General features: G+C 40.2%; 3 protein-coding genes across 4 annotated transcripts; all 3 read left to right on the plus strand.

Annotated features, from left to right (window-relative positions):
- The first annotated feature begins 2,783 nt into the window (after positions 1-2,783).
- Positions 2,784-5,622, plus strand: LOC103980879 (monoterpene synthase 8, chloroplastic). The gene is made up of 6 exons (XM_065146305.1): positions 2,784-3,217; positions 3,291-3,561; positions 3,808-4,498; positions 4,588-4,726; positions 4,812-5,057; positions 5,155-5,622. The coding sequence occupies exons 1-6, from the start codon at positions 3,011-3,013 to the stop codon at positions 5,446-5,448; spliced, it is 1,848 nt and encodes a 615-aa protein (XP_065002377.1). The 5' UTR covers positions 2,784-3,010; the 3' UTR covers positions 5,449-5,622.
- Positions 5,623-9,346: 3,724 nt separating this feature from the next.
- Positions 9,347-12,028, plus strand: LOC135635124 (monoterpene synthase 8, chloroplastic-like). Of its 2 annotated transcripts, XM_065145996.1 has the most exons (7): positions 9,347-9,581; positions 9,655-9,925; positions 10,173-10,548; positions 10,645-10,863; positions 10,950-11,088; positions 11,174-11,419; positions 11,517-12,028. In XM_065145996.1, exons 1-7 carry the CDS (start codon positions 9,384-9,386, stop codon positions 11,805-11,807), a joined length of 1,740 nt encoding a protein of 579 aa, XP_065002068.1. In that variant the 5' UTR covers positions 9,347-9,383; the 3' UTR covers positions 11,808-12,028. The 2 variants fall into 2 exon arrangements, with proteins under 2 accessions (XP_065002068.1, XP_065002067.1); XM_065145995.1 differs by having other exon boundaries at positions 10,173-10,863.
- Positions 12,029-18,545: 6,517 nt separating this feature from the next.
- LOC135635314 (monoterpene synthase 8, chloroplastic-like) lies at positions 18,546-20,368 on the plus strand. Its single transcript, XM_065146303.1, has 5 exons — positions 18,546-18,939; positions 19,036-19,254; positions 19,347-19,485; positions 19,564-19,809; positions 19,909-20,368. The coding sequence occupies exons 1-5, from the start codon at positions 18,581-18,583 to the stop codon at positions 20,200-20,202; spliced, it is 1,257 nt and encodes a 418-aa protein (XP_065002375.1). The 5' UTR covers positions 18,546-18,580; the 3' UTR covers positions 20,203-20,368.
- The last annotated feature ends 435 nt before the right edge of the window (positions 20,369-20,803 follow it).

Below are 20,803 nucleotides of genomic sequence, written 5' to 3' on the forward strand. Positions count from 1 at the left end.
TTAAAAGTAGAAAATCTTTCTTTATGAAACATTAAAGGAAAAAAAAGCCTATAGTATATTTTATTTTATGCTACTCATTAAGATTGAATTTTTAATTTTTCTCAATTTTATTGTTGACGGGTATCTTAAAAAGACTGATTTAATGGATCAACTGTGTACAATAACGTGGCATAGTCTAATTAAAAGTATGTAAGTTTCATAATTTGGTGAATTCTTAGAAAAAGTAAGTAAGTTTCATAATTCAGTGAATTCTCATCATTTAAAATTTTTTTGTCATAGCTCTAGCCCTTGACTCTCATCGTCATTGGCGGGGGTAACAAGGGTCACTCTATCGTTGGTCCAACGAGATGTGGTGGTAGCTACTACACCTCCGTCATTGGATGGGTCCAACAGAGGAGGATGAAGATGCAACTAGAGGAGGACGTTGATTGACTTAGATAGCATAGTCATTTTAAAAAAAAGGTACTCTAGTGGAAAATTTTAAACTTGGAGTGTTATTTTAAAAATTCTAAAACTTATGATTTTTTTTCAAAAATTCACCCTATATTATTTTTAAAACTATGGCTATCTAACATATGCTAATTTAGAAACAATAAATAAACACAGAATATGAACACTTGTGGTTTTGTTGAGCATAAACTTCTGTATTTTAATGACATATTTAAAATATGATTGTTCGATCTCTGCATATAACAATAATCATAACATGTGTTACATTCTTAAATCATTATAAAGTAGTATCCCTTGCGGCTAATCTATCTCCATAAAATAATTATCTAGATCACCCCCCTCATGATCCACTCGATATCTCCCTCAAGAAGTAGAAAGGCCGAGAGAATCAATCGCTCAATCAGCCAAACTCTCTCCTAATATGCAAGTCTAGCTCTTTGAGATAGACTAGAGGCTAGAGAATATAAAAAAGGAGATAAGGCGGGGAAAGGAAGTTGATTCTTACTTTAGATCTTCCTTCATTAGCATTATAGAGGAACCAATCTCAATATGTTTTAGAATGCCAACCCTTGAATTTTACATGGGAATCTATGATCCTATGGAGTCTATAGATGTTTTTACCTTTCACACCAAGTTGTGCCTCGAACACATTCGCTTGATTCCAATTGTGGGTTAGAGCCCAGGCCACCTGGTGAATCTTCGAAGGTGACTCGTCCCTTCTTTGGCTTCAAGTGACTACCTTGATCCATTGGGTCGATAGGGACCTATTAGCCATTTACTTCTTAGCATTGGGGGGTTTCGAAAGCCTTCACAAAGAAGAAGACATTTGTTAGAAGATCCATTTATACATAGGAGACATATTAGTACACATTACACACTCAATAAGAGAAGCGGGAGGGACAATTTCGGATATTGACCCCGATGGGAGGGGCTGATTCTAGCCTTTATAAGCTAGGCCTCACTCAACCCCTTCACCGAAGGAGGAAGTTTTGGAAATCGATACCAAAGGTGATGACGAGATCGAAGAATCATATGAGCTATAGTTAGATGAAGGGCTAATCAATATGAGGAAAACATTCAAAGTTGTTTAGGCTTGAAAGTTTGAATGATTCAAGTACTTTAAAATACTAAAGGTTTGAGTGTTCCAAGGCCTAAAGGTTCCGAGAATAAAAGAAGGCATAAAGAGTGCGAATGAGTTTGGGAGTTATTTGTAGTACTTGGGTGACCTTTTGCCTAATTGTCTTATTGTCGGATGCTTAGGCTGACATGCTATGTGGTGACACACCAATGGCTAAGGCCAACCTCCTTAATCATTTCAATCTTTCTAATCTTCCATAGCACACGTAACCAATATGTGAAAGCCTTTGCGAGCACCATATCACCCCTATGTTAGATGTAATAGTATATAATCATCCACAATACTAATATTTAAATAATTTATTTTGTTATATCCAATTATAGAAGCAACATCATGTTCTTAGTCATTTTCGCATGAGTGATTAAAGCCTTGTTAATATGTTATTTCAATATTATATCTTTTTTCAAGTAGCTGACCTAAGTTTAAAATATTATTTTTTATATTAAGAACATAATAAACATCTAAATGCATACTTACTTTTCATTACTAAGCTCAAGAAAAATATTACCTTTGTCTCTTACCGATTTTTGTGATCAATTATCAAATATATCATGTTGTCCATTTGACATGAGATTAAATCGAGATAAAATACTAGTAACTTAAGTTTCGTTTACATCCAAGCTTACCTTCCCATACGTTTCAGAGCGCATAAGCGCACACTATTATCATAATTATTAATTTGAAAAAAATAAAGTACAATAGCATAGGCTTCACATACTGGTGATCATACAAGTGGCCTCTCTTCATCATATTATGAATGCCAGATTAATAATAGATTGTAGTACAATAGTGTAAGCTTCACATGTTGGTGATCATACAGGAGGACTTTATTTATATTTTATCCTTTAATATTGTCAGATGTGATCCTTCACCTAATAATTATTGTAACATTTTCTGATGTCATGTATAGTGTGATATTGGTTATAGGATGGAGAGATCCACTCATCTGTGTCACTAGTTTTTCAGTTCTTTTAGATGGACTTGAATAGTTAACGTACAGCACACACCAATAAGTTACTTGAGTAGTTAACGTACAGCAAATCGGAACGCTAAAGGATCGAGGCCATGGGATTGTCCTAATGGTGTCGAATTTAATCAAATCAACTCCTTGAATTAACTACTTTTTAAAGTGGCTTCTTCCACTATGATGCCAGAGATATTTTTGGACACTTGGAATTACATTTGGTTCGAACACGATGATGCGGAGCTTTTGTGGATATACATGAGGCTGGCTGTACCTACGTGGCCGATTAGAATTCTGCTTGTGAATCTCGTTTTAGGGAGGTCGAGAGGCACGAGAGCCTCGTTGCTGAATCCATCCTGTTTTCACCGCCTCTGGCACTATAAATCCAACGCCAACACCGCCACTACAAAGCCCATCAGATTCTCCGATCTTCTACTGAGTGTTCTCCACCGAGCCAAATGGCTTTCTGCTCATCTGCTCCGTCCTGCTGTAGCTTGATCGGTGCCTATCCGCGGACTGCCCCCTCGAAGTCTTCACCCCGTCGTTGCCTCCTACTGCCAATCCGGTGTACTGCGCGGACTCCTCCTCCTCCTCGGCGATCGGCTGATTACCAGCCGAGCTCGTGGAGTGACGAATACATACAATCGCTAACAACTGACACCAAGGTCGGCGTGCATGCAATATGTAAGCTTGAGTTTTATCTATAGTTCGCATTGGTTACTGACTAGCTTTCATTAGGTGGAGGAGGATACCGCAACAAGGATGGAAAAACTGACAGAGGACGTGAAACTACTGATCTACATGAAGAAAGGAATTGAGGAGCAGCTTCAACTGATCGATCACCTGCAGCAGCTTGGGGTGGCTTATCACTTTAAGGAGGATATTAAGGATGCTTTATGGACTATATACGGTTCCATGGAAGAGGTGAGCATGTTGCTGAAGGATAATCTTCATGCCACGGCTCTTATGTTCAGGCTTCTCAGAGAACATGGGTTTGCTGTTTCTGAAGGTGATTAAGCTATATATCCATCCTGCTTTACTCCTTTCTTGGCGACTGATACAACAGTGTCGCTGATGTACCTCATATATTGCTAGAACAATTACTTTCGTAGAACTGAGACAACTAGAAATATGTCCAATTAGTCATAAAACTATGCCACGTTAATAGCCTAACATACTATTGGAATTTTGTGTTTATTCTGTTCTATCATGGTGTCACAATCTAACATGCACAAATTATGTGGATGGACTGAAGGTGTATTCAACCGATTTATGGATGAGATGGGCAACTTGAAAGCCAACCTTCGCCACCAGACTGAAGGATTGGTGAGCTTGTACGAGGCTTTCCATCTTGCGAAGGAAGGAGAGCACTTGCTGGAAGAAGCTATAAACTTCACAACTAAACAGCTCAAGAGCCTCATGGGGGAATCACTTGAGCCTCATCTCAGGGAGCACGTAACCCATTCCTTGGAGCTTCCATTGAACTGGAGGATGCCGAGGTTACAGACCAGATGGTTCATAGAAGCATGTCAAAGGGAAGCGAAGATGAACCCTGTCCTACTTGAATTGGCTAAGTTGGACTTCAACAGGGTTCAGATCATATATCAGAGGGAACTCAGAGAAGTGTCGAGGTATTTTGAGCTTGCTTTACTTGAATCATGTCTTGTGCATTCTGCCCTCGTTTATGAACTAGCAAACTTCAGCACAAACTTATGGCTATCTATCAGATGGTGGAGCAATCTTGGCCTGGCGCAGAGGCTTCCATTTTCCAGGGATAGGTTGATGGAGAACTATTTCTGGACGGTTGGCTGGGCTTTTGAGCCACAGTTTGCAAGATTCAGGGAGGCGCAGACAAAAGCGAACTGCCTGATAACAACAATAGATGATGTGTATGATGTTTACGGCACCATCGATGAGCTCGAGCTTTTCACGGATGCCGTCGAAAGGTAAACAACTCCTCCACGTCATGCATGTAGGAGGTGTTATTTCAACAATCTTTGATTCCTGATAACATCTACTCTGATGGATGTTGCAGATGGGATGTTAATACAATGGACAAATTGCCAGAGTACATGAAGATATGTTTTCTAGCCCTCTTCAACACTACAAATGACACCGCGTACAATGTTATGAAAGAGAAGGGTCTGGATATAATTCCACACCTAAAAAAAGCAGTAACATATCGATCCCATCCCCCCTCTTTTGTGTATCGTCAATCATGCAGTTCCACTTTATAAGCAGTGCTACCGTTGGATTCAGTGGGCAGATCTATGCAAGGCATACATGGTGGAAGCAAGGTGGTACCACCAAGGCTACACACCCAATCTTGAAGAGTACTTGGAGAACGCACTAGTATCGATATCGGGTCCCCTGGCAACGACTCTTGCTTATTGCACCAGTGACGATGTAACTCGAGAGGCCTTGGACGGTTTCCAAATCTGTCCTGAGATTGCAAGATGGTCATCAATGATCTTTCGACTTTGTAATGATTTGGGTACTTCCAAGGTATTTGAACTGTACCATACTTAACATTCCTTCATCGAATCAACACAATAAAGAGTTCACACAGTTTCTCCTCTCGGCACTGGTTGTTCTTGTACAGGACGAGCTTCGAAGAGGCGATGTGCCCAAATCTATAGAGTGTCACATGCATGAGAGCGGTGTTTCCGAGGATGCGGCTCGTGAGCATATCAGGCGATTGATTAGAGGGAATTGGAGAGCAATAAACGGAGATCGAAGTTTCACTTCGCGTTTTGAGGAAAACCTAAAAATGATAGCCATCAATATTCCTCGAATGGCCCATTGCATGTACCAATATGGAGATGGATATGGCAAACCCGATGGAGTGATCGAGGATCGCATGAGGTCTTTGTTGATTGAACCTATACTTATGTAACAATGTAATTAAGGATAATATCGTGAAGCTATAAGTCTTTGATCAAGTTTCTTTAGGTGTGATCACTCTTTTTATTCTGTAAAAGGTATTGATGGTGTAATTTTCGTTTGTTGGTTGTGATAATTGATCTGTATCATCGTTTTAAAAGTAGAAAACTTTCTTTATTAAACATTAAAGGAAAAAAAGCCTATAGTATATTTTGCTTTATGCTACTCATTGAGATTGAATTTTTAATTTCTCTCAACTTTATTGTTGACGGGCACTTGAAATGGTTGATTTAAAATTTTAAAGTTTCTTAATTTCTTACTGGGCACTGATAAGCAAATGATTTTGTACTCGTTAATTTGAAAAATTCTTGCCCTAGCCCTAGCTACACCTTTGCCCTGCTAGCCTTGGCCAAGCCTTCGCCTAACTAATGGCCACCCTCTGCCTTGCATGTTGCTAGTTGCCCGTCGACCCTTCCCCACCCTATTACTCTTACTATTATCATTGGTCATGAGGGCGAGCCACCCTCACTCCTAACTTGCTCTTGGTCAATAATGAGGAGAGGGTGTGAGGGGATTGCATCGGTAAAAATAGAGCAGAATGAGATTGTGCAATCCCTATCGGACCCTCAACCCTCATCGTCATTATTGGTCATGGAGGTATTGCGTAGTGTTTTCTACACATTTTCTTGTGTGAGAGTGATAAGAGTCGCTCCATCGCTGGTTCAGTGGGGTGTGATGGTGGCCAATGCACCTTTGTCACTAGGTGGGTTTGATGGAGGGAGACAATCGACGAAGTAATGATGTGGTTAGGGGTTGGAAGGAGTGCGATGGTCGATGGGAGCAAGATGATCATTTTGAAAGAAAATAGCATTCTACGAAAAATTTTCAAACTTAGGGTGCTATTTAAAAAATTCTGAAACTTAGAAGTTTTTTTTCGAGAATTTACCCTATATTATTTCCAAAACTACTGACATATGCTAATTTAGAAACAATAAATAAGGAAGAACATAAAATGCTTATCATTTTGTCGAAAATAAACTAATGCATTTAAATGACATAATTAAAACTTGTTTATTAGAATGTGATGGTTCGATCTCTGCATGTAACAATAATCGTGGCGTAGGTTTCATTCTTAAACACCATGATAGATCTACGCTTGCAGGATGTTCAATTTCTCGTGCATCCACTTCATTACAAATTGAATGTTGTGACATCAATCGTCTAATCGTCTGCATGTAACAATACTCATAGTCCTGTAGAAAGGAATGTAACAATACTCATAGTCTATCATGTAACATCCACTTCATTCTTAAACACCATGATGGTTCGATCTCTGCATGTAACAATACTCATAGTCCTGTAGAAAGGAATGTAACATCTAATCGTCTGCTTAAATTGTCAATAAGTCATATCATTAATCACCAAACACGAACTATTTCTATAGTCCCGTCATACTACTCACTGTGACATCAATCATCTCGTCGGTTCTTTGTCCTCCATTCGATGGTGCTCTATTCTTTAGAGACTTAATCAAGGCTCATTTATCAATCTAGGGGATCTGATTTTCTAGATGATTTTTATAGAAACTCTAATTTTCTTGTTCTTGCTATAATAATAGAATAAAGTGATTTTATTTTTTAAAAAAAAACTTATACTTTTAATAATATTGGAAGTAAATAAATTTTTGATAGAAGAAACAAAAGAATGCAAGTTTTGCGGTCTTCGATACCGACAACTTCGACTTTGCACGCCTGAAGGAAAGAGAAAAAAAACTCCACGAGTGGAATGACCTTTGCCCATTATCAAATAATAAAAACCGTCTCCTTTCTCTCCTAGGTCTCGAGACCAGAGGAAGTGCCGTATCCTTCCTCTACTCGACAACATCTCTCTTGCAGGTAACTTATATTCCTTATGCAACAAATCCATCTGTGCCTTGTCCATGACCATGTAATGAGCATCTGGTACCCAAAAAATTATGTTTAATCTTTTTCATATCTGAAATGCAGCTTGAAGATATTCTAGCTGTCATATCAAATTCTTTTGGCTCGACATGATGTGCTAATTGTTTCTTAGGTTGTCATGGTTGGTCCTTTCAAATTTTCTTCCACCTATCATAGGAATCAAGACAGGGCTTAAGACAGTGATTAGAGAGTGTAATAATATATTATATAGGTTTTTCAATAAATGGCCATAAAACTAACTATTATTTAGCTATTAAAATGATAACTTTATCTTTTAATAAAATTTTAATTATTAAATAATCAAGATATCTCTAAAAACAATCAATATATGACTGTCAGGAAGAGAAAAGTGTTAATTTATCCCGCTAACCCTCAAACGGTTGATCATTCGACCATTGGAGCTTAAAATATGGAATCGATGGTTTAAATTGAAATTAGACCTATCGATTTTAGTGTTCTAAAACTAAAAACTAAAATCAAGTCAGATAAAACCACTTTGAGTTTAATTTAGAGTCGATGACTCGTCAGATCAATTTGGTTCTGATTTCAACCCAATTCAATTTCGATTTGATTTCACTTCAAATCTAACCCAAATCACTTATCTATAAAAATTTTAGAATGCACAAGCACGCAATATTATCGTAACGAATATTTTTGTCTTCTACTCTTCAATATGGCACGAATATATAAAGTGAAATACAATAACATAAACTTCAGATGCTGGTGATCAAACAAGTGGACGCTTTTTTATCCTTTAAGATCGTGGGATTAATTATATAACACGTAAGCTTCACATGTTGGTGATCATATAACTGGACTCCATCGATCCTTAACCTAATAATTCTTTTAACATCATGCACAGTGTCACGTTGATTGGTCTTTGCTTTCTCGAGGGTAATTTTATATACATACTGTCAGTTTAAAATCTTTATCGATGTCCATAAGTTATTGGTGAAATATAAAATGACTTATGGTATTTGTAGATTCACTCATCTCGTCACTTTGTTTCCATTCCTTGGAAGATAAAAAGACTTGAGGGGTCCGGCTGACAGGTGCTGCACTTATTTACTCTCTTAATGTACAGCCCACAATACCAACAATTCTTTAGTCACAATTCTCAATTTGGTCAATTTAGATAAATCCAATGGATGCCAGATGGTAGTAGTGCAATGTCCACGTGATAAAAGCTTTCAACATGCACGATATAAACGTTCTCCCGTCAAATTGGACCCCAAACAATTTAAAATAATTTTAGCTGTAACATATAAAATTCAATGTTTATAACTGAACCAAATCGTTGTCACTTATCAATCCGAACGTGAGAGTTGCAGCCGAATTCTAATCACTTCCGAACGCACTAATAATGATTACAAATTCCTTTTTATTCAACTTCGGTTCATGCCTCCGCAGATTATTTGAAACTCTTAACTCAAAATCAAGACTAAATGACTGAACTAAACGTCCAGGCATGGGCTTGTTCCGATGATGTCGAAGTTGATTATATCAACTCCTCCAGTTAATTACTTCTTTAAGTGACATCATTGCCGTCATTGCAAATGGCCGGTGACAACGTTGAGAAAAGCGGAGAAGAGGAAAGAAGACAAAAGTAGGTGAAGAAGCATTCACGCGGCATGCCTGCCGACTCATCGAGCAGAATATATATATATATATATATATATATATATATATATATATATATATATATATATATATATATATTCTTTTCTGTTTTGTTACTTTTTCTTCGTTTACTAAGTTTCTACATTTGTTTGGAACACGTTGATGTGGAGGTGGCGTAGATATGGCTGGCCGCACAGCAGTCTGCTTGTGAATCTCGTTTTGTGGAGGTCGGACTGCACGAGAACCTCGTTACCCAATTCTCTTCTCACTTACTCCCGCGCTAATAAATCCATCCATCACCAACACGGCCATCACAACAAGCCCATCAGATTCTCCATCTTCTACTGAGTGTTGTCCACTGAGCCAAATGACTTTCTGCGCTCCGACCTTCTCCTGCAAATTGATCGGTGTCTACCGTTGGACCGCGCCCTCCAATGCTTCACCCCGTCCGTGCCTCCGACCACATATCCGGTGTGCTGCGCAGACTCCTCATCGGAGATCGGCTAATTACCAGCCAAGCTCGTGGAGTGACGAATACATCCAATCGCTAAGAAATGACACCAAGGTCGGTATGCATGCAATCTGTAAGCTTGAGTTTTATCTATAGTTCGCACAGGTTACTGACTATCTTTCATTAGGTGGAGGAGGATAACGCAACAAGGATGGGAAAACTGACGGAGCATGTGAAACAACTGATCTACATGAAGAAGGGAATTGAGGACCAGCTTCAACTGATCGATCACCTGCAGCAGCTTGGGGTGGCGTATCACTTTAACGAGGATATTAAGGATGCTTTATGGACAATACACCGTTCCATGGAAGAGGTGAACATGTTGCTGAAGGATAATCTTCATGCCACGGCTCTTATGTTCAGGCTTCTCAGAGAACATGGGTTTGCTGTTTCTGAAGGTGATTAAGCTATATATCCATCCTGCTTTACTCCTTTCTTGGCAACTGATCCAACATTGTCGTCGATGTACTTCTATAAATTGTTAGAACAATTACTTTCATGAAACTGAGACAACTAGAAATATGTCCAATTAGTCATACAATTATGCCACGTTAATAGCCTAACATACGATTGGAATTTTGTGTTTATTCTGTTCTATCATGGTGTCACAATCTAACATGCACAAATTATGTGGATGGACTGAAGGTGCATTCAACCGATTTATGGATGGGAAGGGCAACTTGAAAGCCAGCCTTCGCCACCATACCGAAGGATTGGTGAGCTTGTACGAGGCTTCCCATCTTGCAAAGGAAGCAGAGCACGTGCTGGAAGAAGCTATAAACTTTACAACTAAACAGCTCAAGAGCCTCATGGAGGGATCACTTGAGCCTCATCTCAGGGAGCACGTAGCCCATGCCTTGGAGCTTCCATTGAACTGGAGGATGCCGAGGTTACAGACCAGGTGGTTCATAGAAGCATCCCAGAGGGAAGCGAAGATGAACCCTGTCCTGCTTGAATTGGCTAAGTTGGACTTCAACAGGGTTCAGAACATACATCAGAGGGAACTCAGAGAAGTGTCGAGGTATTTTGAGCTTGCTTTACTTGAATCATGTCATGTACATTCTGCCCTCGTCCATGAATCAGCAAACTTCAGCACAAACTTCTGGCTGTCGATCAGATGGTGGAGCAATCTTGGCCTGGCGCAGAGGCTTCCATTTTCGAGGGACAGGTTGGTGGAGAACTATTTCTGGACAGTTGGCTGGGCTTTTGAGCCACAGTTTGCAAGATGCAGGGAGGCGCAGACAAAGGCAAACTGCCTGATAACAACAATAGATGATGTGTATGATGTTTACGGCACGATGGATGAGCTCGAACTTTTCACGGATGCCGTCGATAGGTAAAGAACTCCTCCACGTGATGCATGGAGATGTTATTTCAACAATCTTTGATTCGTGATAACATCTACTCGGATGGATGCTGCAGATGGGATATTAATGCAATGGACAAATTTCCAGAGTACATGAAGATATGTTTTCTAGCCCTCTTCAACACTACAAATGACACCGCGTACAATGTTATGAAAGAGAAGGGTCTGGATATAATTCCACACCTAAAAAAAGCAGTAACATATCGATCCCATCCCCCCTCTTTTGTGTATCGTCAATCATGCAGTTCCACTTTATAAACAGTGCTACCCTTGGATTCAGTGGGCAGATCTATGCAAAGCATACATGGTGGAAGCAAGGTGGTACCACCAAGGCTACACACCCAATCTTGAAGAGTACTTGGAGAACGCACTAGTATCGATATCGGGTCCCCTGGCATTGACTCTTGCTTATTGCACCAGTGACGATGTAACTCGAGAGGCCTTGGAAGACTTCCACAGCTGTCCTGAGATTGCAAGACGGTCATCCATGATCCTTCGACTTTGTGATGATTTGGGTACTTCCAAGGTATTTGAAATGCACCATAATTATCATTCGTTCATGGAATCATGGCGATAAAGAGTTCACACAGTTTCTCCTCTCTGCATCGGTTGTTTTTGTGCAGGACGAGCTTGTTAGAGGAGATGTGCCCAAATCTATCCAGTGTTACATGCATGAGAGCGGCTTATCGGAGTCCGCGGCTCGTTACCATATCAGACGATTGATTAGAGAGAATTGGAGAGCAATAAATGGAGATAGAAGTTTTACTTCTCGTTTAGAGGAAAACATAAAAATGATGATCATTAATGTCCCTCGAATGGCCCAATGCATGTACCAATACGGAGATGGACATGGGAAACCCGGCCAAGTGATTGAGGATCGCATCAGGTCTTTGATAATTGAACCTATACTTTAGTAACAATGAAATTAAGGATAATATCGTGAAGCTATAAGTCTCCTCGTGATTTGTCCAAGCCTTTGATTAAGAAGATTCTTTAGGTGTGATCGCTCTTTTTATTCGGTAAAAGGTATTGATGATGTAATTCTAGTTTGTTGGTTGTGATAATTTATCTGTATCAGCGCTTTGGAACTAGAAAAACTTTCTTTATGAAATATTAAAGACAAAAAAATCCTAAAGTATGATTTATTTTATGCTACTAATTGAGATTGGATTTTTAATTTCTCTCGATCATTATTATTGACGGTCATATGAAAAGACCTACTTAATTAGATTTTTATTCTTAATCTAATTAAGAATAAAACATTATTGGGTAAATTCTTTGAAAAAGCTTGTAAGTTACAGAATTGCTCATAGAACCGCTCTAACTGCCTAAAAAGATGATTTTGCCCTCGATATGTTGAAAAATTCCTGCCATAACCTAGCGGCCCCTCCGCTTGTGCCAGGCCTGGTCGCACCTCTGCCTCACCGGCGGCCCCACTCCACCTCGTGCATGGTCGCCCCAATTGCCCTCCGACCCTCAACGTCGTCGTTAGTCACGAGGGCGAGTCGCCCCTACTTCCTTGCCCGTGGCTAACGGCGATGAGGGGGCACGAGGAGAGCGCGTCGGCAAGGAAGGGGCACGAGGAGTGGGTGTGAGACCACATCGGCGAGGAGGCTACATGGCCCCTGTCGGACCCCCCACCCTCACTGTTGTCGTTGGCCATGGAGGTGCCGCACAGTGCCGCCTACTCCCTTGCTCGCGCGAAGGCGGCGAGAGCCGCCGCTCGTCGCGGAGGTGCCGCGCAGCGTCGCCTGCGCCTCTGCTCACGCGAGGACGGCGAGGACCGCTTTGTAGTTGGACCTTCGGGGTGCGACGGGGGCCCACCTGTGGACTCTTCCGTCGGTGCATCAGAAGACTCAGGACTCGTTCACTAAACGCATTCCAACTTTGGACTCTGCCGTCGGTGCGTCATCACGCTACTTCGTTCAATAAACGCGTTGGTAGTCACTCCATTACGCTACTTCGTCTAAGCTCGGTACCAAATGACTGCTGCACGCTGTCGCACACTGGCTCTGCATATTATTGTGGGTGGAAACAAAGTCGGCAAAGATGCTGCCAAACGCGCTCAGAGTGGACGAACCAGTGGATCATTATTGTGAGCGAACAAATGTGTTGTGACGGGTAAGTCAGCACGGCCTAATCCATGGATCGATGTCGGGAATCTTCTATCGGCTGAGTGAGATGTCGAGGTCGATCGGACCCTCGCGATGGGGTGTTGATCAACGTTCCCTGATGTGCCGATCCATGTGTTATGTATGCCGAGCTGCATCTCTCCTTCTCCGAGGTGGTTGGTAGCTCGTCTTCGTGAGGTGGCCGTGCCCTCAAAAAGGAGTGCTGGTTGGCATTGGTCGGGATCCGGATCGATTGGCTACACTCCTTCGTGTACTCGATGGCGATTTCCGAGTGGTGGTAGATCGTTTTCGTGAGGTGATCGTGTTTTCCTACAAAAATGACTCCCGTCGAGTGATTCCCGATGAGGCCCCTTTGACGAGTAAGTCAATCGAGTGATCAATTGATTTTGTCATCTTTTTTTCCTCTGGTCAAATGTCGGCTATAGGTCTTTATATTACTGCACGTGGGTTGGTCGTACATGGATTGACGTGGTGAACGTGCCGAGCAGTATCTTAGTACGGATTCTGATTTAGTATTCCTTGAGATTCCCAAGACGTGGCTGTCGAATAGCATCTTAATATGGATTCTAACTCGACATGTTTTGAGAGTCAAAATATGCCTGACTATAAAATCTAGTCATCTATAGCACATCGTAATGAGGAGGCGTAACTCTCTCTCTCTCTCTCTCTCCAACTATTTCTTACATCTCCGTGCGTTGTCCGCCGGGAAAGAGGCGGGAAGTCGTTGCAGCATTATATCAACTTCATCGTGGAAAGATAAGAACGAGGACAAGGTGTCGTCCAGATGCATCACCAACCTTAAAGGCTGCTATCAACGCAAGACCTCCCTACACATTTATTTAGCGAACCAGATGACGTTGACGGTACTGTTAGCCAGGAAACCCCATCCTTATCACGGGATGAGGTTTAATGTCACCCGGCATCAAGATATTTATATTTAGACTGTCACATTGGATGTCCACATTGTGTTAGGAAACAAAAGCTTTCAAGATGCAAATTATAACTGTGAATTGGTACGCTATTAGCGTGGCATAAATGTTCTCCTATGCACTAATAAAATGGGTCGTTTTTATATTTATTTATTTATTTAATTTTTTTACCTAAAGGATTCTGTCAAATTGGTCTCCAAACAATATAAATTAATGGATCAATTAATGGATATATCTTTTATATCTTATCAATTAATGAACCAAGTAGGAGAATATTAAATTTTATGGTATTTTTATAATTGTATAAGATATATAATTAATTAGGTTCCGTTGAAATATTTTAGCCAATAGAATAAAGTCCACTTATTAAACGATTCCTCGAAAGATAACCTTGATGAGAGGAAATCTCTTGAGATCTACTCCTCCTTGCACACGGTGGCTACTGTAATCTTGAATTAAAGATAGTGCTTAGCAGATCAGACGAGATCTCTGAACAGATAGTATCAAAAGGTACGTATAGTAATAATTAGATCTATGCATTTGATTCCGATCCTAGCATATAAGTTATTTTCGTATTTCAAATATAGCATAATTAATTTTTTTTGCTTACATCGACGTTGACGTCGTCATTTTGATATAGCATAATTAAGTTATTTCCGCATTCAGCAGAGCTTTCCTTGAGAGCGAAGAAATTTCCGCATTCCGATCTCTGAGCAGAGCTTTCCTTGAGAGCGAAGAAACATCGACGTCGTCATTTTGATTGTTCCACGAAAACCGAAAGGAGGTAGCAATGATGCTAAGTAGGCTATCACGGGAAGAACTATCGAGAGAGGGATCCTCAACTATCCAGACTCCCTGAAACCAGGAAGAGAAAAGGTGAAAATGGAAGTGTAAGTGTTGCTGTAAGGCTGCCCAGTAGGCCTATGCAAAGCTGCAGTCTAAAAGGATATAAGAAGAGGAGTCTAAAGATATGTGGCAAACAAAACATGAGCCTTGTTCACAGTGAATAATGTTAGAGATGTCGTTGAAAGTAGGCAAGTAATTTCAGAAAAAAGATTTTTATTTTGGAAGCAATTCTTAGATGTGGAATCACCTTCCAGCCTTGTTAAGGCTTCTCGGGAGTGTATTACCTAGAGAGATGCTTATCGGTACTGCTCACTGTTGCACTGCTTAATGGAGTACTGGTCCAAACCTACGAGTCATTATCGAGGTGTCAAGAGAGGTGGACTGCTAGGATGTGCTGGACAAGAAAGGGGTGGAAGAAGGACACAAGCGCTCTTAAGTTCTAATGAGAATTTGTTATAAGATCATAAACAACACAAAAATTACTCATTTCATTCACCCCACAAAAGTGGGCTATTGGTTAAGAGTATTATCAAAACCAAGGTCATTCTAGATTTTGGTGTTGTTGCCATTTCTAATGAGTTTTTGGAAACGATAATTGATATTGACGGTGAGCTCAAGAATAGATTTATAGGCTATAGAGGTTCGTTTATGTTTTGGAAGGGACCAAAGGGTGGAGACTGTCATATTTGGTTAGGAAAACTTTAACCCAATGGGTGTGTGAAAATTAAGGATTGATGTGATTTGCTTAGCACAAATAATTATTTTGACAATAATAAGATCCCAAAATTTATGACCATCCTGATCTGTAGGTAAAATTGTGATATCCCATGGTGTCAATTTGACATGAGATTAAATCAATACATCATGAAAACAAAAATAATAGCAACTGGAAGTTTCGTTCACATCCAAACTTGACTTCCCATAAGCTACAGCTTCAGAGTGCACAAGCACACACTGTTATCATAATAATTAATTTTAATAAAATGAAGTTCAATAGCACCGGCTTCACATATTGATCATACAAGTGGACTTTTCTTTTTTTTTAATCATTTTATGAATGCGAGATTAATAAAAGATTGTAGTACAATAGTGTAAGCTTCATTGGTGATCATACAGGTGGACTTTCTTTATCTTTTATCCTTTAATATTACTGGATTTGATGCTTAACCTAATAATTCTTGTAACATTTTCTGATGTCACAGTCAATTGGTTATAGTGTCAATGGAGTTTCTGTTCGTTCTATATGGACTTGAGTAGTTAACGTACAGCACACCAAAAATATTTTGCTCATAATTTTTAATTTGATCAATTCAATAGGGTTAACTATAGAATATGCCTTGTAGGTAGACCTTGAACGTTTCGATCATTATACTTTAAAAAAATATATTGATATCTTTATAATTATGAAACTAAAATAATTATATCTGTATCATAATAATATTAGTTTTATTAATAAAAATATAAAAATAAAAGATAATTTTTTTTTAATATTTGATGCTAGTAAACGGAGACGATAACGTTAATTTGGCTAATACATTCGTACGATCTGACGGATTGCAGTTGGTAGTACATCATGTCGTATCCGATAGACATAGTCACAATTCTCAATTCGGCCAATGTGATACTCGAGAGAAATGCGATGCTAATTCGTATGACCTGATTGATGGATGACAGTTGGTAGTAGTACGTCATGTCGTATGCGATAAATATTGGTGTTCATGTTTAGACTGCCACATGAAATGTCCACTTTGTGGTGGGAAACAAAAGCTTTGGACGTGCACGATATAACTGTGTGAAGTGGGACACTACTAACGTGGCATAAACGTTCCCCATTCACTAACGGGATGGGTCGTATTTGCATTTATTTGGACATGGAATTGGTTCCCAAATAACCTATTTTGTTATATTCAATCGTAGAAGCAACATCATGTTCTTAGTCATTTTCACATGAGTGATTAAAGTCTTGTTCTTATCATGAATATATAATATGTGATTTTAATATCATATCTTTTTTCAATCAATAGATCTAAGCTTAAAATATTATTTTTTATATCAAAAACATAATAAACATATAAATGCATACTTGCTTTTCATTACTAAGCTCAAGAAAAATATTACCTTTGTCTCTTATCGATCTTTGTGATCAATTATCAAATATGCCACGTTGTCCATTTGACATGAGATTAAATCGAGATAAAATAATAGTAACTCAAGTTTCGTTCACATCCAAGCTTACCCTCCCATACGTTTCACAAGCACACACTATTATCATAATTATTAATTTGAAAAAAATGAAGTACAATAGCACAGCTTCACATATTTGTGATCATACAAGTGGCCTCTCCTTATCATTTTATGAATGCGAGATTAATAATAGATTGTAGTACAATAGCGTAAGCTTCACATGTTGGTGATCATACAGGTGGACTTTCTTTATCTTTTATCCATTAATATTGCCAGATGTGATACTTCACCTAATGATTCTTGATTGGTCTTTACTTTCTATAGGTCAATTTGGAGAAATTCACTCAACTGTGTTTCAGTTCCTTCTAGATGGACTTGAGTAGTTAACGTACAGCACATCGGATCGGAACGATAAAGGATCGAGGCGGGCTTGGCCCAATGGCGTCGAATTTAATCAAATCAATTCCTTGAATAAACTATTTTCTAAAGTGGCTTCTTCCACTATGGTGCCAGAGATATTTTTGGACACTTGGAATTACATTTGGTTCGAACACGATGATGTGGAGCTTTTGTGGATATAATTGAGGCTGTACCTACGTGGCCGCTTAGCATTCTGCTCGTGAATCTCGTTTTAGGGAGGTCGGACGTACGTCGAGAGGCACGAGAGCCTCGTAACTGAATCCATCCTGTTTTCACCGCCTCTGGCACTATAAATCCAACGCCAACACCACCATTACAGAGCCCATCAGATTCTCCGATCTACTACTGGGTGTTATCCACCGAGCCAAATGGCTTTCTGCTCTTCTGCTCCGTCCTTCTGCTGCCGCTTGATCGGTGCCTATCCGCGGACCGACCCCTCCAAGTCTTCACCGCGTCGATGCATCCTACTGCCAATCCGGTGTACTGCGCGGACTCCTCCTCCTCGGCGATCGGCTGATTACCAACCGAGCTCGTGGAGCGACGAATACATACAATCGCTCACAACTGACACCAAGGTCGGCGTGCATGCAATATGCAAGCTTGAGTTTATCTATAATTCGCATTGGTTACTGACAAGCTTTCATTAGGTGGAGGAGGATAACGCAACAAGGATGGGCAAACTGACAGAGGACGTGAAACATCTGATCTACACGAAGAAGGGAATGGAGGAGCAGCTTCAACTGATCGATCACCTGCAGCAGCTTGGGGTGGCGTATCACTTTAAGGAGGATATTAAGGATGCTTTAGGGACTATATACGGTTCCGTGGAAAAGGTGAACATGTTGCTGAAGGATAATCTTCATGCCACGGCTCTTATGTTCAGGCTTCTCAGAGAACATGGGTTTGCTGTTTCTGAAGGTGATTAAGCTGTATATCCTACTTTACTCCTTTCTTGGCGACTGATACAGCATTGTCGCTGATGTACCTCATATATTGCTAGAACAATTACTTCCATAAAACTGAGACAACTAGAAATATGTCCAATTAGTCATAAATTATGCCACGTTAATAGCCTAACATACTAATGGAATTTTGTGTTTATTCTGTTCTATCATGGTGTCACAATCTAACTTGCACAAATTATGTGGATGGACTGAAGGTGTATTCTACCGATTTATGGATGAGAAGGGAAACTTGAAAGCCAGCCTTCGCCACCAGACTGAAGGATTGGTGAGCTTGTACGAGGCTTCCCATCTTGCAAAGGAAGGAGAGCACGTGCTGGAAGAAGCTACGAACTTCACAACTAAACAACTCAAGAGCCTCATGGAGGGATCACTTGAGCCTCATCTCAGGGAGCACGTAGCCCATGCCTTGGAGCTTCCATTGAACTGGAGGATGCCGAGGCTACAGACCAGGTGGTTCATAGAAGCATCACAAAGGGAAGCGAAGATGAACCCTGTCCTACTTGAATTGGCTAAGTTGGACTTCAATAGGGTTCAGATCATATATCAGAGGGAACTCAGAGAAGTGTCGAGGTATTTTGAGCTTGCTTTACTTGAATCATGTCTTGTGCATTCTGCCCTCGTTTATGAACCAGCAAAATTCAGCACAAACTTATGGCTATCGATCAGGTGGTGGAACAATCTTGGCCTGGCGCAGAGGCTTCCATTTTCAAGGGACAGGTTGGTGGAGAACTATTTCTGGACTGTTGGCTGGGTTTTTGAGCCACAGTTTGGTAGATGCAGGGAGTTGCACACGAAGGCAAACTGCTTTATAGTAACATTAGATGATGTGTATGATATTTACGGCACCATGGATGAGCTCGAGCTCTTCACGGATGCTGTCGATAGGTGATGAATAACTCCTCCACGTCATGCATGCAAGAGATAAAATTTCAACTATCTTTGATTCTTGACAACTTCTACTCTGATGGATGTTGCAGATGGGATGTTAATGCAATGGACAAACTTCCAGAGTATATGAGGATATGTTTTCTAGCCCTCTTCAACACTACAAATGACATCGCATACAATGTTCAGAAAGAGAAGGGACTGGACATAATTCCACACCTAAAAAAAGCAGTAACATATCGATCCCTTCCTCTTTTGTGCATCAATCATGCAGTTCCACTTTCGAAGGAGTAATAGTCTTGGTTTCAGTGGGCAGATCTATTGAAGACTTTCACGGTGGAAGCGAGGTGGTACCACCAAGGCTACACACCCAATCTTGGAGAGTACTTGGAGAACGCACTGGTATCAGTATCAGTTCCCCTAATACTGACTCTTGCTTATTGCACCAGTGACGATTTAACTCAGGAGGCCTTGGATGATTTCCAAAGCTGCCCTGAGTTTGCAAGATGGCCGTCCATGATTTTTCGACTTTGTGATGATTTGGGTACTTCCACGGTATGAGAATTGTTCCATACTTAAATCATTCGTTCATGAAACGAACGTAATAAATAGTTCACACAGTTTCTCCTTTCTGCATCGGTTTTTTTTGTGCAGGACGAGCTTGAAAGAGGCGATGTATCCAAATCTATCCAGTGCTACATGCATGAGACCGGTGTGTCGGAGGACGCGGCTCGTAGGCATATCAGGGGATTAATCAAGGGGAATTGGAGAGCAATAAACGGAGATCGAAGTTTCACTTCGCGTTTTGAGGAAAACCTGAAAATGATGGCCATCAATATCCCTCGAATGGCCCAATGCATGTACCAGTACGGAGACGGACTCGGCAAACCCGGCCTAGTAATGAGCGATCGCATCAGGTCTTTATTAATTGAACCGATACTGCCGTAACAATTTAATTATGGATAATATAGAGAAACTGTACTCGAAATTAGTCTCATCGTGAATTGTTCGAGTCTACGATTAGGTTTCTTTGGGTGTGATCAGTCGGTGTGAGTCTAGTTTGTCGGTTGTCATAATTGTTCTATATCGTCGCTTTATACTAGACAAACTCTGTTTTATGAAACTTCAAAGCAAAAAAAGAATAAATCATATTTTATTTTATGCAACTCAGGACTTTTATTCTCTCTGCTTTACCTCAAAAGGCTTATTCAATCGATACTCTCTGCAATTACGTGGCATAGGCTAATTGAGAACAAAACAATATATTGTTCCCAAGATCACCTCTAGGCTAATTAAGAAACAACCAATAAAATGTTTATTGTTTTCTTCAACATAAAATTTTACTTTTTAATAATATTAGACACAAATAAATTTGTTATTGATCAATTATTAGACCATGATTGGAATAAAAGAACGTAAGTTTTGCAATTAATCGTGATACGGATGAAAAGATCGTAATGTCACAGACTTAGCTGGTTTTGCTTAAGTCGTGCGGCACCCTTGCGTGTCCGTCCGCAAAGATCGACTTCCCCGAAGACTCCCATGGTCC

Source organism: Musa acuminata, chromosome BXJ3-4 (assembly GCF_036884655.1).
Source record: "Musa acuminata AAA Group cultivar baxijiao chromosome BXJ3-4, Cavendish_Baxijiao_AAA, whole genome shotgun sequence".
Taxonomy (NCBI): domain Eukaryota; kingdom Viridiplantae; phylum Streptophyta; class Magnoliopsida; order Zingiberales; family Musaceae; genus Musa; species Musa acuminata.